This window comes from Aulonocara stuartgranti (genome assembly GCF_965226115.1).
Source record: "Aulonocara stuartgranti genome assembly, chromosome: 10".
Taxonomy (NCBI): Eukaryota; Metazoa; Chordata; class Actinopteri; order Cichliformes; family Cichlidae; genus Aulonocara; species Aulonocara stuartgranti.
In genome coordinates, this window is record NC_138946.1 from 32,212,411 (window position 1) to 32,230,619 (window position 18,209).

Sequence of the window (18,209 nt, forward strand, 5' to 3'; positions counted from 1 at the left end):
TTTTTTCCTCTGAGCTCCCTGTGATCCTCGTCCTTAGTCTCTAGTTTTCAGGTTTCTAGTTTTCTAGCTTCCTAGTGTTAGTGATGGCCAAATGAAGCTTTCTGAATCATTGAAGCTTGTGTTCATTACTCAAAGCTTTTCAACACAGTCGTCTTTGGTGACATCTGGTGGCCAAAAATATGAAGAGCAGCTTGAATCCACAAAATAAAATGAACTGCTTCATTATGACTGCCCATGCTACAGAGTGGAGTTCACAGTTGTTAGGTTTATGTTGGCACAAACCTGTTGCTGACTGAGACGAGCGCTGTTCCTGCCGCTCGAACCCCAGTCACTCTCAGTCAGCTCCCCTGTAGCACTGCCTTTTATTGTGGTTACATGAATATGCATAGGTTCCTTAACATATGACATCTTACACATTGTGAACAAAGAGTACCTCGTCTGTGTGTAGTGTAGGTATGTGTGTGTGTGTGTCAAGATGTGACCCTGTGAATGATCTGCTGGCGCCCGTGAGTCCAACAGTTCACCTAAACAGACACAGAGTAGGTGTCCTCCTATACTATAAATCAGAAAAAGAAGGTACGACCTCTCTCATGACCTTAGGATGTGTGTGTATGCCAGAGTGCTCTGGAACGCACACAGAGTCTTTGTAGACTACTAAGGATCAGACATCCTGTCATTATACAATCGATTAAATACCTCTAAGCATATATGATTATATGTTTCTAAGCAAAAATAACAATCCAACAATATAACTCTGACAGCAGATCTATCTGATGTTGGGCCACCGTTGTGTTGCTTTGAACATGTATTTTTGGGGGTGAAGAAATTGTTATGTTTATTTGTTTAATAAATAATTTTCATCAATAAACTTTCCTTGTGCCACGGTGTGGTCTTCCTTTGCTTGTGACTTCTTGATGTTGGTAAATACAATAGATTAAAATTGCATATAATATACATATAAAAATGCACAACTCATTATGGAGTATGCTTCTGTTGTGACCAAAATCAACTCAAAATACTCCCACATGACAGAACCTCCTTCCACCCTGGCTGGCTGCATATCTCTCAACAGAATAATCACTGGTTTGCTGTCTCTCACCATCAAAAAACTCCACAAATCCCGCAAATGATTCACTTCCTTATAAACCACCGAATCAAGAACCAAAGCATTTAATGAAGCTTTTTAATGACGTCACTGATCACGTGACTCTGGCCAAATGAATCAACTGCATGGTCCTCGTCCAAGTCTCCGGTGATCAGAATGGGAGGCTCCCTGTCAACATTCACTACTCCTCCAATCTCCAGCTCACCACCTTCTCTGCTGTTTGAATCCCAGGCCTGCAGCGGCGGCTCGCGACGAACGAAGAAGGATGGTGAAGTGAACAATACAATACAACTTCATTTCTATAACACATTAGAAATCTTGCCTTTCCCTCTAGTTAATATTTCTTTTATGACTTTATATCATGCACTTTTATGCTCATTTAAATTCTTGTTTGCTCTGTACCTGTTGCTTTCCTATGTATCAGTGACAGTTATCTTCTTGCATACGTAGTACTTGCTTTGGTCCTATTTCTATTATCCTCCTCCTATACTCTCTTACTTGTTAAGCACCTTGGCATACCCTTGGTTTTTAAGTGTGCTTTATAAATAAAGTTTATTGTTATTATTATTATTATTATTATTATTATTATTATTATTATTATTATTATTTAAAGACCAGAGGTACACCAAAGTGCTTCTAAATACAATAGTAGGAAATAAAAATAAAATTACATAAAATTAAAGGATAAATCAGCAGTCTAATGTAATGCAAATCAGTTTAACAAATGCAATAGTTATCAGCTTCTTCTAATTCAGGAGAATAATGCAAACTAAAACTACATAATAATTCACAATCTTTAGTTAGGGGTATAACATGGCATAAAATAATATTATAATCTAACAGATGCAATAGTAAAGTGCAAAAAACACTACCAGATGAAACAAAGCACTAATTAATCGGCAATGCTAAGTTAAATAAATAAGTTATTGATCGTAATTTAAAAGATCAAATAATTCAGACACGGGAATATCAACTGGAAGATTATTCCGGTAATATAATAATATAAGTTAAGATTGCATATAGGTGCAATTGCAAAGTACAATGAATACTACCTAATAAAAACTCTAACTAGCCAGGAATGCTAGATTAACCCTTTAAGACCTACCATAGAACCAAGTCCGCCAGAGCTTATATTATATTTTTACATGCTGTGGAGCCATTTTTGGGAGCATTTCAAGTTGCTGTACATCAATACAACCATTATAGCCCAAATTTTAATAATATGTCTGCATTAAGTGCATAGTAATTACATAAATTACAAAAAAGTGCAATAAACTACAAAAAGATTGAAAATCGTTTTTGTTTTTTTAACATATATTTCTAGTTAGAGAAATTTAAGAGGCTTATCTCTCAAAACTGTAAATACAAAAAAGTTGCACAAAATAGTTTCCCACCACAGGAAATTTATTTTGAGTGTCTTAATAGGTTTATTTTTGAAATACACCAATTTTTATACACTGCAGGAAAAATGAATATAAATATAAAAACTACAGGCAGACGTTGTTTTATTACAAGAGACAAACAGACCTGTCACAGCTATAAATGAACTTAAAGTACCTGAGTTTCCCACTGTGTTCTTCGCCTCCTACAGCTTTAGACAAAGGGGAGAAGCAATTTTAATACATAAAGATATTAATTTCTCAGTACTCACATTTATAGATCCAGAGGGTAGATTCCTAATCATTAAATTATCTATACTTAACAAAAAGCTATGTAAGTACATAGCTTCTTCCACTTTTTTTTAGTGCACTCTCTGAACACCCAGATTGCGCACTTCTTGGGGCAACCTCAACTTTGGACTACATGAAGAAATGGATAGGCTCAATACAGCAGGAACTCAGCACAATTTGCGGTCCACAAATATAATAATCAGACAGTAGATGAGCGACTTTGGTCTTGGCGACGCATGGCGCTCCCTTCACCCCAACTATAAGGAATATACTTTCTTCTCATATGTCCATCACTCCTACTCTCATCACGATTATTTTGTAGTCAGCAGCTCACTGTTGAGTGACATTTCAGACACTGAGATACACCCTATAGCTGTCAGCGATCATGCTCCTCTGTCGTTAACACTAATACATCAGAAGAACATTCCACCAAGTAAAAACTGGAGATTAATACATCATTGCTCAAAGATGAAGAATTTATTCAACATTTTATAAAAGGAGTGGACTTTATATTTAGACTATAATGACGTTGGAACATCAACATCTGTTCTCTGGGAAGCAGGGAAAGCTGTGATGAGATGTAAAATAATTTCTTTCTCATCACATAAAAAGAAAAAAAAAAGAATATTCAGGAATTAGAAAAAAACCCCAAAATCTTTAGAAGAAGCCTACGTGTCCCATCGGGAACAGGAAATGCTGAACAAAATACACAAAACAAAACTAGAATTAAATGAAATTATGAATAACAAAACCCTCAATTCTTAGTACAGAGACTTCGCTTGCAAAATTTTGAACACCAGGGCCGTGCAGAGATGTTGAAAGGGGTGGGTGCTCAAAGTTAAAAAGGGGCACATAGAACCAGGGTGAAGAACAACAACACACATTCATCAAGAATCTAATATGGAATCTCATCACACTATATCACTGTCATCAGGGCTGCCACGATTAGTCGACTATCAAAATCGTCGACGACTAATTTAATAGTCGACGCGTCGTTTGAAGCTTTGTAAGATCCCAAGAGACGCAGGAATAAGTAGCAGGATTTAAGAGTGTAATAACGGACTGAAACAGAAGATGGCAGCACTGCATGTACAAGGATGCCAGCTGCCGTTAAACCCCGAAGAAGAAGAAGCTGTGTCCCACAATTCATAGCGCAGCCCAGCTCAGTTTCCAACAATGGCAGCAGCTAGTTAGTTTTAATATTACTCTTATTATTCTTTCTGGGTCACAAAATAAACGTTTAACATATTTTCATAAACTTCACCGAAACTATCTGCAGATTTCATTAAAATTTAGTGAAATATCATCTTGTCTTTATTTTTAGTTAGCACAGACCTTAAACACTTAAAGATGTAAGCTAATGATAGTTATATAAGAGCAGATGCTGCTGGTGCAATAAGCTGTACGTTTTACGTCCATTTGATGCATGATCTGATTAGTCAACTAATCAAAAATAATCAGTGACTAGTCGACTATCAAAATAATCGTTTGTGGCAGCCCTAGGTACAATGTTGCTGTTGAGGGGTTGCTGCTGCTCCTGCTGCTGATAGTGCTGAAGGGCAGGGCTGTGTTGATCTGAGACTGTAGACATTAAAGAATCCATAGGAGAGATGGTAGCTGATTACAGTTTTTCTTGATTGCTTAAACACATTTCTTGAAACTATGCCTCGTATTCCCAAAACAGTAAACACAAATCCATAACGTCTCACCCAATTTCCCAAACACCGTATTGTTAGGTCAAAATGAAGCTCTATACTCAAAACCAATCACTCTTGCTGAAAAACCAAACTTTGCCACAGACAGCATTCACAAGGCCCCAAACACACACATGACAACATAATCTTACACATTGGTGCAATAAATGTAAAACAATATTCCCCAAACTGCCAAGTTATGTTCCTTGTGGTTCTTCCCCTCAAAAACCTTTTCAAATCATGAACAAAAAAGATGAAACCAATGTAGATACAGTGGCACATTTTTATTCATGTACCATACAGTATAACACACACCAAAAACATTAGTCCACCTCAGCATCCTGTCTGTGGTCTGGGTCAGGCCAGAGAATCTCATCCACATCACAGGCTATATTGGCCCTAGCCAGGCAGCGGGGTTAAAATCCTCATGCATGCCTGATCCACACTGGCATGCATATACTGATATGTCAAGGTAGGCATCTTCCATGGCCTGGAGGAGGTGCACATGGACATATGGTTCTTTGTCGTACACTTTCCACCGCCATGCCCAAAATACTCCTCTATCAGGTTTAGAAACGGAGAGTATGAAGGCAGAAAGATGTTAGAACACCAGTCATCAACCATAGCAATGCGATGGAAGCTAATGTAATCCCAAACAACAACGCAGTGGGACTGCTCTGGTTGGTGCTGGTTCCCTGCAGTCCCGCTGGAACATATGTTATCTCAGACTATCAAGAAAAGCAATGAGAAGCATAGCGTTATAGGGTCCTAGAATGGCATGGCAGTGGAGTAACCCTCGTTGGCTGATGGCTGCGCACAGAGTGACATTCCCTCCTTGCTGACCAGGGACATTTACAATAAGCCAATGGGCAATTATCCAGACTGTCCTCTTCTGTTAAAACCAGCAAAAATATGTTAAAGAGTAATAATAAAACAACAACAAGCTGCAGCCAACATAAAGTGGAAAAGACTGCTTACACCTTCATATGGGTTTGGGAGAATATATTTACTTTTTAAAGATTGTGTCCAAAGATGTTTTACACAAGGTTTATGTAAAGCGGCCTACTTGGGTTCTAAGCACAGTTCGTCAGTTCTAAATAGGAACTTGAATTAGAAGTTTAGTTCCCCGTTTGGACTTTGGTCATTATTTTCACGTTGTAGAATACAACAAGGTTGGTGATAAGTTGGTAAGGTGGTCAGTGAAGACGTGGTTGCATTAGTAAATGGGTCAAACAGAGAGCTCTCTAAACAGGATTGTGACCCATTTATCTATTTTAAACCTTCAGATTAAGAACATTGTGATGGAAATGAAAAAACACTAGCAGGTATGGATTAATTCAAATACATTTCATCTATGTAGCGGTGCACTGACAGCAGCCATCATTCCGCAGTTTTAAAATTTACTTTAAAGAATTTTGTATGGCTATGTGTGAGTGCTGTTATTATTTCACACATAGAAACAGAACATCATTGCGTGAGAACCAGTCTAAACCAGACAGGCTTCCTGCTTACGCTTTGATGTAATACAAAATTACACATCTCTAGTACAAGTGGTTGCAGAATCAACTGTTGTCACCAACTTGACTATTTGTCATCAAAACGGTGCTTTAAGTAAAGTAGTCATGTAGTTTATCACACTTCCCATGGAAATGTTGTCATCCATAAACAAGAAAATACTGACATTAATCTCTGCTTTTCTAAAATCACTATTATATTTTATTATTATATGTGATAATGTAGATACAACGAGGAACAAAGGTTGATGGAGGGATCACCAATGTCTGTTGAGGAGCAGTGGCCAGAGATCCCAACGCCTATAGATGCTGCTGTCTTCTATGATGGTACTTACATCACTTTTCTTTTAGAGCCCTTTAAAATGTCAATTTCTCATAAAAAGAAATTCAATCCAACAAAATTTACAGTACATTTACACTAACACTTCATAGTTTTCTGCTCCTTTGCTGTTTGACTCTCAGATTAATAGAATATCTTCACTAACTGTGATTGGAAAATACTTGCATATAGACATAGAGTAAAAAAAAAAAAGATGTAAGGTATAAAGGTTTATAACCAAGGCAGTACTATCCAAGGTACTTAAACCTTTTCATTATGAATACTTTTGAATGCACTGTACACAGACAGTCCTTGCCCCATACAGCAAACACAGTTTGCCACAATACATTTTAAGTTTCAAATTCTAAATGAATATTGATTTCCCCACAGGATCTGTGCACTTCTTCAAAGGAAACTTGGACTACAAATACGACTCCAACTTCAAACGTGTGCACTCCATCAGTCGTGTTAATGAGCTGCTGGAATGTGAAGTGAAGGAAGGCAATGAAACAGTGACAGAGAGGAGATAAGTGAAGTAATGCTTTCCCTGGAGCTTGACGGTGCTGTGCATGCATACACAAACTTTTACGTCCAGTAATAACCACAATGTATCGAACAGAAAATAGAGAAGTGGTTAGTGTGTGGTTAGTCTTACCTCAGTGTGTAATACAGTGATGTAACATTGGAATTTGTACAGTTTTCATGATTTGAAATGTGTGTTTTAATCTATTTTTGCTGCTAATTTTAATTTTTAAATCTCTCTATACAAACATCAACATGTGATATAGAGCTATTCAGCCAAACGTAACATTTATTTTAAGCTCGTGTCGTTCCATCAGAGGGATTTATTTTTTACTTAGCAAAGAAAATTTGATATTTTCCTGATTAAAAAACATCTTTGCTTTTATGTTGAAACATATTCACTGTGTGTGTGTGCGTGCGTGCGTGTGTGTGTGTGTGTGTCTTTTTACTGCTGTTGCCTAATTTACCTGAGGCTGAACGTTACTTTATGAAGTCAAAACTCTTCATCCCTGTGTCCAGTATTGTGTAACACTGACACAAAGTGTTTTGGGATAATTACAGGTAAGGTGGAAAACACCCACCTGCAGTTGACTCACAGAAAAAAAACAACTTTCCAGTTTCCAACACGTTATGCGGTTGGGCACGATTGAATGTGTAGAATAAACTGACTTTAATGTTTCTGGTAAATGGACTGATTCTTATATAGCGCTTTTCTACTCTCCTGGAGTACTCAAAGTGCTCTATACAACATGCCTCATTCACACCCACTCATACAAGCACTTCTAAACACAAGTGCAAACTAATCTGCATTCACACACATTCACACTCCGATGAATGCATCAGAGGACAATTTGGGGTTAGTATCTCAAGGATGCTTGGCACGCAGACTGGGGAAGCCAAGAATCAAACCACCAACCTTCTGATCAGTAACTGATCTGCTCTGCCATCTGAGCCACCCCACTGATAACATTAACACTTCACTGTAGCAATTTCAAGACTTCAGGTAGTAAAGTGAATCTGATCTTGTCTTGGCTCTGTGTGAGGCACACGTTTAAAGTACATGTTGTGCATTAAGGACAGGGTTTTCAAGAACTTCAGCTAATAGACTTCAGCTTGGTCCACGGGTTTGTTCCACGCACCTCAAAAGGTGGCTCATTGTAGAAGATGTGGTTGCACAATTGTAACACAAATGGTGGCAATGTCAACATTAATCATCCTTTCCTGTATGTGATGTGCAGCACTTGAAACCCTCCATGACCAATTCCTGGCAAAATACTTCTTTTCATTTGGAATCATGTTGGATCGTGCAAAAACCAAAGTGTTCATAGTGAAAAAAAACCTTCCAATTCCTCAATGCAGTGTTTGACAGAATATTAAATTTATGTTAACACATCCATTACAAGAAAACACAGGTGAAAGTGTTTAATGAGACAAGAACTGTTCTGAGATTATTAAGTCCAGATACCAAATACCACTGAGAAAATATGAAAGAAAACTAGTAACTAAGTTTTAAATAATAACAGCTAAGCTAAAAGAAGGAAACCAGCTTTGAACCCTATATTAAAATGAAGTGAATCAACAACAACAACAATAATAATAATTGTGGAAAAAACACACAAAGAAAATCTTCAAATATGTGATTAAATCTGCTTTAAATCAGCTATGAGGTCAATTCTGGAAAAGGAAAAATGGACGCTTGTTTTCTTTGTTTGAGAGCTTGAAAATAGGAATAGTTTTACATTTTATTTCTAGAACTTTCATAAAGAGGGAAAACAACTTTAACCTGAGTTCACTGAGCTATATAAATCCAATCCATTATTATTATTATTATTATTATTATTATTATTATTATTATTATTATTATTATTATTATTATTATTATTAAAATCTGATAATTACAGATGTTGGGGCTGTTCTAATTATCTCATGAACAATTTCCTCTGCAAACTGCAACAATGATTCAACATCAGTGTTTTGGGGTTTTTTGTACATGTAACACCGTCATGAGCAATCAAAGCCAGAGTTCCCCTCTTCACCATAAAAGGAGCATTTTGTTAGTCACTGACGGCAGGTAGTTACTCAACACATCCAAACTCCAGCCTATATAACAGCTTCTCACAGCACTGAGACACAAGTTGCACACAACGAGGAAGCATGAAGACTTTGACTCTGAGCATTCTGCTTGGCCTGGCAGTGGCAGTTTACTGCATGCCAGTATCTCAGATTACTGGGCAAGATGAAAGTTTTGCAAAGGTATGTGTACTTGGCTGTTTTTTATTTTTTGGCATAGGCTAGAGTGGACAAACGTTGTGATTATTTTAATTGTCCATCCCATGTTGTTATTTGTCTTGTTTCTTGAGCTTAAACATGCTGACAGATATTTGAGTGTAAAGCTCTGAATATTTCTCTCTTCCAGAACTACCTGAAGAAATTCTTCAACCTCACAGAGGAGGAGGGTCCAGCTGTCAGAAGGGGCATCAGCCCGCTGAACAAGAAGCTGGCTGAGATGCAGAGATTCTTTGGTCTCCAGATCACCGGGTCTCTGGATGCTGACACTTTGGCCATGATGAAGAAGCCCCGCTGTGGGGTTCCCGATGAACAGGTCGCTCGTTTCTCCACTTTTGATAACAACGCTAAATGGCAGAAAAACAGCCTCACATACAGGTGAATGATCTAAAGACACAACATAACACACAACGTGAGAAAATGTGACCACACTAATGATTTTCTTGGATATTGTTGTGCTCTGCAGGATAGAGAACTACACACCTGACATGTCTGTGGCAGAGGTGGATGACTCCATAGACAAAGCTCTGCAGGTGTGGGCCAAAGTCACTCCACTGAGGTTCACAAGGATCTACAGCGGCATTGCTGATATTATGATCTCCTTTGGTCGCCGGGGTGAGTCTAAAAACACACTAAGTAATATAATCACTGAACGTTTTTATTGTATTATTGCACAAGACAGGATCATCCCACCTATCAGTCAGGAACACTAAGCTTTTTTAGTGTCTGTGTTTTGTTTGGCCAACCCTGAAACTACTATCTTCTAACAGCACATGGTGATTATTACCCCTTTGATGGCCCTGATGGCACTCTCGCCCACGCATTTGCTCCCGGTGATGGCATTGGAGGGGATGCCCATTTTGATGAAGATGAAACGTTCACGTTCCGCTCAAACACGGGTAAGTTTGTTTACTTTTATGAACTGTGGTGTCCAAATTATTACTCTGTAGTGTGCGACCTGAGTTATCCTTAGCTGTAACCAATTGTCATTCTGTGTTTTCTACTTCAGGCTACGTCCTCTTTATGGTTGCTGCCCATGAATTTGGTCACTCTCTGGGCTTGTCTCACTCCAATGACCCCGGTGCTCTCATGTACTCAGTGTACTCATACAGTAACCCTGACACCTATATTCTTCCCCGGGATGACGTTAATGGCATCCAGTCCCTCTATGGTGAGTGCTAAATTCTTTTTTTGGTTTTATTCAATTAAAAATATTTGAGTTGACCAAAATCTTAGAAGAGCCTGTGCATAAATAATTTTACAACTTACAACAGTGTGATATTTATTAAATTACCTCCAGGTCCAAATGAGGATATCATTGTACCTGGACCTACAGCCCCCACTACTCCTGATGCCTGTGATTCAACGATGGTTTTGGATGCTGTTGCCACACTGCGAGGAGAGATGCTCTTCTTCAAGGACAGGTATCACAAAATAAATGCATGAATACCTGAGCTACTGAGATTTGCTGACTGATCATTTACATTAATGTACATTTTCTGTGTATCTTCACAGATTCTTCTGGCGCAACCACCCTCAGAGCAACACACCTCAGCAAACTCTCATCACAAATTTCTGGCCCGATGCCCCTGTTGACATTGATGCTGCTTATGAGAGCCAACAATCAGACCGTGTCTTACTTTTTAAAGGTATGCTTTCTCAGTGTCCACCTAATGCAGCACTCCTTTGAAGTCAGCATTTTTGTGCCTTTACATAGCTTTACTATAAAGTCTACTTCTTATTTGTTCACAGGTCAGCAGGTGTGGGCTTTCAGCGGCTATGATCTTGTAAGTGGCTATCCTAAATCAATATCCAGCTTTGGTCTGCCTAAAAAAGTGAAGAAAGTTGATGCGGCCCTCTATGACGAACAAAGTGGGAAGACTCTGTTCTTTGTAGGCAGTGAATACTACAGGTGTGTTCCACTAAGACCTGAGAAAATTAGGCAACTGATTTTCATACAGGAGCTTACAAGTTGTATTACAAATGTTAGATGAATCTAAATACATTTTTCTTTTCCCAGTTATAATGAGGCCACAAAGAAGATGGATAAGGGATTCCCCAAACAGGTGGATGAGACCTTCTTGGGAATGACCTCCAAAGTGACTGCAGCTCTGCAGCAAGGAGGTGAGCAGCAATTCAGGCTTGAAGACCACTGAAACGAGACAATGATTTCTGTTTTTGATATTTCTGTTTTTATCTTTTGAGTTTACATGTAATGAATGATTGCTATTTTAACATGTTTAAAAATCCCTCTGGTCTGTTATGCAGCACTAACATGTAGCATCTCTGTTCTGCAGGGTACACCTACCTCTACAGTGGACCACAAATGTTTGAGTACGCCATGTGGAGCGGGAGGCTGTACCGTGTGCTGAGGAACAGCTACTTCTTGCCCTGCACCAAATACTAGAAAAGATTTTGAATGCTAAGGCACAGTAAAAAAAAAGAAAAGAAAGAAGAGTAACTGTGTCAATATATTTTTGGATATTTAATTTTATTGTTAAAAAGTTAACAGCAGCGTATGTACTTAATACTGTTATTGTTATGTTAACTTTATTAAGCTTTACCATAACTTTTTATTTTGTTTTATTTATGTCACACTCATTATTTAATTTTTCCGTTCGCTAATTGTTGTTGTTGTGTTTTGACCTATTTATGTACACAAAAGGTCAAATGGAGTACAGTAAAAATAAATTGACATCATCAATAAGCACATTTTAAATGTGTTACTGTTGTGTTACAATGTTACAACCATAGGTGGATAAAGTACACACACTGGTAACTCAAGTATAAGTACAGATCTTCCTGCAAAAGTTGAAGAACTGCTTCTTTACTCAAGTAATAGTATCGTATTTTTCGGACCATAAAGCGCACCGGATTATAAGGTGCATTAAGCAAACAAAGCAGTCATATAAGTCAAACTTTACTCAACTCATTCTTCTTGCTTCCTCCACTTCCGTACCATTGAATCATTAATACTGAATTCTGTCGCAGCTGCTCTATTCCCGTGTTGTTGCAGTATATTAATGACTAACCTCGTATTGTGGATGGATTATCTCAGTTGTTCTCCTGACTGAAGTTTGGTCCGTTTACAGCATTCTGCCATGCCATTGCATTTGTCCCTAACCATCAGGAACCCTCACGTTAACTTTTATCGAGTGGAAAAAAGTTAGCGTTCATCCTCCAGCTTCACTGTGTTTATGTTATGCTAACATAGCTGTGTCGCTAGCGATCATGTTGCACATCATTATATACCAGCTAGCCCAACTTCAGTAACCCTACAAACGCCACTGCTGTTTAGTTTTCTGTCTTCATTTATGTTTGAAGTGATAGCAGAGCTGTACGTTTGAATTTTTTCAGAAATCTCTCATTCAGAACATGCTATATCATGTTTAGGTGGAAGCTAGCGAGCTAACTTCCTGCTAACTTCTAACTCCATTAAATTTACTAAATTCTGTTTTCATGGATGCCTGGATGTTAAACTTAATTGTTACACCTGGTAAAGCAGCAACACTGATCATTTTATTAAAGATGAAAGAATTTAGACAGTTTTTAACTCTCACTGATGCCGCAGTGTTTGTTTGACTTTGGGACCTGAAATGGACGGAGTTTAGGACCCAGATTACTCTGCGAGGCTCCTGACTACAGTAGTCATAATGCTCCGACAATCCATTAAGCCTGTGGCTTCGTAGTTTAGCAAAGTCGTACTAAAATGTTTTTTGACAGATTTTTGAGCGCTTTGTACCACATAAAATCGGTTTGAGGTCAGTAAGCACAACCAGAATTCATACATAAGGCGCACCGGATTATACGGAGCCCCGCAGGGGACATGGGAGAAAAAAAAAAATTAAGACGGACTTTTGCGAGATCTCGCAAAACAAACTCAGGATCTCGCAAAAGTTTTGCGAGATCTCGCCAAAGTTTTAGCCGCATTCTTCGGAGGCCGCCAGCTCGAAGCCAACCAACTACATTCACGCCTCAAAATATCTTAAAAGTGTATTTTGTGACCCAGAAAGAGTAATATTACAACTAAGTAGCTGCCGCCATTGTTGGAATTCAACTTTTGTGAGATCTCGCAAAAGTTTTGCGAGATCCCGAGTTTGTTTTGCGAGATCTCGCAAAAGTCCGTCTTAATCTTTTTTTTCTCCCATGTCCCCTGCGGGGCTCCGTAGGATTATATGGTGCACTGTCGATTTAAAAAAATAAAAAATAAAAAATTAAAGGACTTTAAATGGTAAATGGACTGGTTCTTATATAGCGCTTTTCTACTCTCACTGAGTACTCAAAGTGCTTTCTACATCTGGTGCATTCACCCGATCATACCCATTCACACAAGCACATTATCTAAGGTTTTTAGTGCTTCTATCTGACATTCACTCGAATTCACACTCCAATGGATGCATCAGGGGGCAACATGGGGTTAGTATCTTGCCCAAAGATATTTGGCATGTAGACTGGAGGAGCCTGGGATCAAACCACCAACCCTCTGGTGAGTAAATGACCCGTGATTTTTAGCTAACTGAAACACAGTTGGTCATATTATAATAAAATTCCACAACAGAAAAGAATACAATTTGTATTTTAACTTGGAATTAAATTCTTAGGAATGTAGGGTAGCAGAACAAGTAGAATAAAAGTAAAATACAAGAGATAAATGATTCTAAAAAAAGCCTGCACTAGAGTGCCTCTTTTGTTCAAGCAGCCTTTGAATAACACAACGTTAGCATACTTTGTTTTGTTTTAAATGTTGCTTCACAATATGCAAAAACAGAACTTCAGCAGTGACAGCACAGTGATATAGTGGTTAGAGCTATTGCCTCACAGCAAGAAGGTTATATTTTTAAATCCATCCTGGGATCTTTTCCCTTTGTAGGTACTTCAGATTTCTCCCAACAGCCCAAAGACATGCATGTAGTTGGGTTAATTGGTGATGCTAAATAGGTATGAATGACTCTGGTGAAGCCTGACACTGGACTAGATAAGTAGACAAAATACAGCAGCTGCACCTTCGACTTACAGATATATGTAGCAAACTACACTGAAAGAGTTGGTGTTTATAGATGCACAGTGACAGGAAACAACTCACCTCAAATATCTTAAACCTAAAGTAATGAGCTGTTTTGATAATGCAGTTATACAAATAGAGATATTTCTGTAAAAATGTAGGAAGTGATAGTCAGAAAATAAAGAAAAATGGTAATAGTAAAACTATCTGCGAGTTTTACACCTGAAACTATTACAGCTTTGTGCTAATGGATAATGGTGACTAGCATATTCTTATGCTTAATATTTAGCGTATATAAAAAATAAAATAATTATCACATTTAACCCTATAGCTTTAGCTAGTACACAAGCATGCTAACGCTTGCTAATTTGCACAAAACACAAATGATATGTCAGCATTTTGATGTGATGAGGGAAGGTCACAGGATCACCAAAAATATTACAAGTCATTCTGAGTACTTTTATTCGAATTAAGTTCTAATTATTTCATAATGGAAGTGGCTGAACTACAGTAAAATCATATAAAAAATATCATATTAACTATTGAGAGAAAAATTCAGAAAATATCAGCTTTGATTTTGAATACCGTGATCATTAGTTCATTGGTCTCAGCTTACATAGTTCACAAGTAAAAACAAAGATTTATCAAAGATTTCTAGTTCTTAGGTTTTGTTCCTGTGCCCCTGATGTTAAGTGTAGGTTTAATTCTGTCATGTTTATTTTCTTGCTCCCTAGTTGTGTCTCATGTCGCAGTTTGTTACTCCTGTCCCTGTGCGCCGTGTTTGTCCTATTCAGTGTCAAGAGCGTGCCTCTGCGCCTGTCGTGTGTTTCCTCTTTTATTTTGATAGTCCCTGTCCTGTGTGCAGTGTGTCTGATTTTGCTTCCCTTGTCTCATTAGGTCTTATTTGTCCCAGCTGTGTTGCCACCTGTTCCCAATCGTCTCATTGTCCTGCTTGTGTATTTAAGTCCTTTGTTTCTCTGTTAGTTGTTCCATTGTACCCTTACTGTGCTGTGTTTTTTCCTCTGAGCTCCCTGTGATCCTCGTCCTTAGTCTCTAGTTTTCAGGTTTCTAGTTTTCTAGCTTCCTAGTGTTAGTGATGGCCAAATGAAGCTTTCTGAATCATTGAAGCTTGTGTTCATTACTCAAAGCTTTTCAACACAGTCGTCTTTGGTGACATCTGGTGGCCAAAAATATGAAGAGCAGCTTGAATCCACAAAATAAAATGAACTGCTTCATTATGACTGCCCATGCTACAGAGTGGAGTTCACAGTTGTTAGGTTTATGTTGGCACAAACCTGTTGCTGACTGAGACGAGCGCTGTTCCTGCCGCTCGAACCCCAGTCACTCTCAGTCAGCTCCCCTGTAGCACTGCCTTTTATTGTGGTTACATGAATATGCATAGGTTCCTTAACATATGACATCTTACACATTGTGAACAAAGAGTACCTCGTCTGTGTGTAGTGTAGGTATGTGTGTGTGTGTGTCAAGATGTGACCCTGTGAATGATCTGCTGGCGCCCGTGAGTCCAACAGTTCACCTAAACAGACACAGAGTAGGTGTCCTCCTATACTATAAATCAGAAAAAGAAGGTACGACCTCTCTCATGACCTTAGGATGTGTGTGTATGCCAGAGTGCTCTGGAACGCACACAGAGTCTTTGTAGACTACTAAGGATCAGACATCCTGTCATTATACAATCGATTAAATACCTCTAAGCATATATGATTATATGTTTCTAAGCAAAAATAACAATCCAACAATATAACTCTGACAGCAGATCTATCTGATGTTGGGCCACCGTTGTGTTGCTTTGAACATGTATTTTTGGGGGTGAAGAAATTGTTATGTTTATTTGTTTAATAAATAATTTTCATCAATAAACTTTCCTTGTGCCACGGTGTGGTCTTCCTTTGCTTGTGACTTCTTGATGTTGGTAAATACAATAGATTAAAATTGCATATAATATACATATAAAAATGCACAACTCATTATGGAGTATGCTTCTGTTGTGACCAAAATCAACTCAAAATACTCCCACATGACAGAACCTCCTTCCACCCTGGCTGGCTGCATATCTCTCAACAGAATAATCACTGGTTTGCTGTCTCTCACCATCAAAAAACTCCACAAATCCCGCAAATGATTCACTTCCTTATAAACCACCGAATCAAGAACCAAAGCATTTAATGAAGCTTTTTAATGACGTCACTGATCACGTGACTCTGGCCAAATGAATCAACTGCATGGTCCTCGTCCAAGTCTCCGGTGATCAGAATGGGAGGCTCTCTGTCAACATTCACTACTCCTCCAATCTCCAGCTCACCACCTTCTCTGCTGTTTGAATCCCAGGCCTGCAGCGGCGGCTCGCGACGAACGAAGAAGGATGGTGAAGTGAACAATACAATACAACTTCATTTCTATAACACATTAGAAATCTTGCCTTTCCCTCTAGTTAATATTTCTTTTATGACTTTATATCATGCACTTTTATGCTCATTTAAATTCTTGTTTGCTCTGTACCTGTTGCTTTCCTATGTATCAGTGACAGTTATCTTCTTGCATACGTAGTACTTGCTTTGGTCCTATTTCTATTATCCTCCTCCTATACTCTCTTACTTGTTAAGCACCTTGGCATACCCTTGGTTTTTAAGTGTGCTTTATAAATAAAGTTTATTGTTATTATTATTATTATTATTATTATTATTATTATTATTATTATTTAAAGACCAGAGGTACACCAAAGTGCTTCTAAATACAATAGTAGGAAATAAAAATAAAATTACATAAAATTAAAGGATAAATCAGCAGTCTAATGTAATGCAAATCAGTTTAACAAATGCAATAGTTATCAGCTTCTTCTAATTCAGGAGAATAATGCAAACTAAAACTACATAATAATTCACAATCTTTAGTTAGGGGTATAACATGGCATAAAATAATATTATAATCTAACAGATGCAATAGTAAAGTGCAAAAAACACTACCAGATGAAACAAAGCACTAATTAATCGGCAATGCTAAGTTAAATAAATAAGTTATTGATCGTAATTTAAAAGATCAAATAATTCAGACACGGGAATATCAACTGGAAGATTATTCCGGTAATATAATAATATAAGTTAAGATTGCATATAGGTGCAATTGCAAAGTACAATGAATACTACCTAATAAAAACTCTAACTAGCCAGGAATGCTAGATTAACCCTTTAAGACCTACCATAGAACCAAGTCCGCCAGAGCTTATATTATATTTTTACATGCTGTGGAGCCATTTTTGGGAGCATTTCAAGTTGCTGTACATCAATACAACCATTATAGCCCAAATTTTAATAATATGTCTGCATTAAGTGCATAGTAATTACTGTAAAATTATGATATTATTTTATGCCATGTTATACCCCGAATTAAAGATTGTGAATTATTATGTAGTTTTAGTTTGCATTATTCTCCTGAATTAGAAGAAGCTGATAACTATTGCATTAGTTAAACTGATTTGCATTACATTAAATTGCTGACTTGTTGTGAATGAATGATATTGTTTTATGATGCATTATATTGCTGAGTTATAAGAAATACTGTTCGCAGAAGGTTATTGTCTAATTTGTCTGAGTAGAAGAGAACAGAGTGTGCTGGAGTTTTCTGCCCCATTTCAGCAGGAGCAGATAAACAGGGAGCCAAGGTCGTAGCTCAGGCGCTGTGTGAGAGAGAGCATGTGAATGTTTAGGCTTTTTATGATAAGGTGGAGGCACCAGACGCTATAAAAGTTTGAGCAATGCTCCACCATTTTGAGATTTTGAGGCTGTCTGCATCAGTGTCCATCTCCCACGTGTGTGATCATTAAATCATCGTTTGACTCAACCCGGCCGGACCAGTGTTGTTATTGTGGTTTTTTCTCTTGTCTCCATCCCCAATATTTTGAACCTTAACAGCTTGGGGGCTCGTCCTGTGGTATTGGGGTGGAATTTAAAAGTTTGGACGGTCCGAGGTTGTCGAACGGACAGGCACGAGCCAGTGGTCTGATGTGAGTGGACAAAAGCCGGCTTATCTAAAGGTAAGGCACTACCTGTTGAATTATTTCCAAAATGTGCCAAATTGGA

At 38.0% G+C, this 18,209-nt stretch overlaps 1 protein-coding gene and 1 long non-coding RNA gene across 2 annotated transcripts; one reads left to right on the forward strand and one right to left on the reverse strand.

Annotated features, from left to right (window-relative positions):
- The first annotated feature begins 8,919 nt into the window (after window positions 1-8,919).
- Window positions 8,920-11,829, forward strand: LOC309714988 (collagenase 3-like). Its single transcript, XM_082547757.1, has 10 exons — window positions 8,920-9,077; window positions 9,241-9,488; window positions 9,577-9,725; window positions 9,881-10,009; window positions 10,120-10,281; window positions 10,411-10,534; window positions 10,626-10,759; window positions 10,863-11,022; window positions 11,131-11,234; window positions 11,408-11,829. The coding sequence occupies exons 1-10, from the start codon at window positions 8,979-8,981 to the stop codon at window positions 11,515-11,517; spliced, it is 1,419 nt and encodes a 472-aa protein (XP_082403883.1). The 5' UTR covers window positions 8,920-8,978; the 3' UTR covers window positions 11,518-11,829.
- Window positions 11,420-12,710, reverse strand: LOC309714989. The gene is made up of 2 exons (XR_014279116.1): window positions 12,143-12,710; window positions 11,420-11,532 (listed from the first exon to the last, which is right to left on the reverse strand). It is a non-coding gene; the product is annotated as an uncharacterized lncRNA (long non-coding RNA).
- Between the last annotated feature and the right edge of the window lie 5,499 nt (window positions 12,711-18,209).

Coding starts and splice junctions, on each gene's coding strand:
- LOC309714988 (XM_082547757.1), top strand. CDS start 8,979: ATGAAGACTTTGACTCTGAGCATTCTGCTTGGCCTGGCAGTGGCAGTT. Junction 10,760..10,862: donor CCGTGTCTTACTTTTTAAAG/GTATGCTTTCTC, acceptor ATTTGTTCACAG/GTCAGCAGGTGTGGGCTTTC. Junction 11,023..11,130: donor GTAGGCAGTGAATACTACAG/GTGTGTTCCACT, acceptor TTCTTTTCCCAG/TTATAATGAGGCCACAAAGA.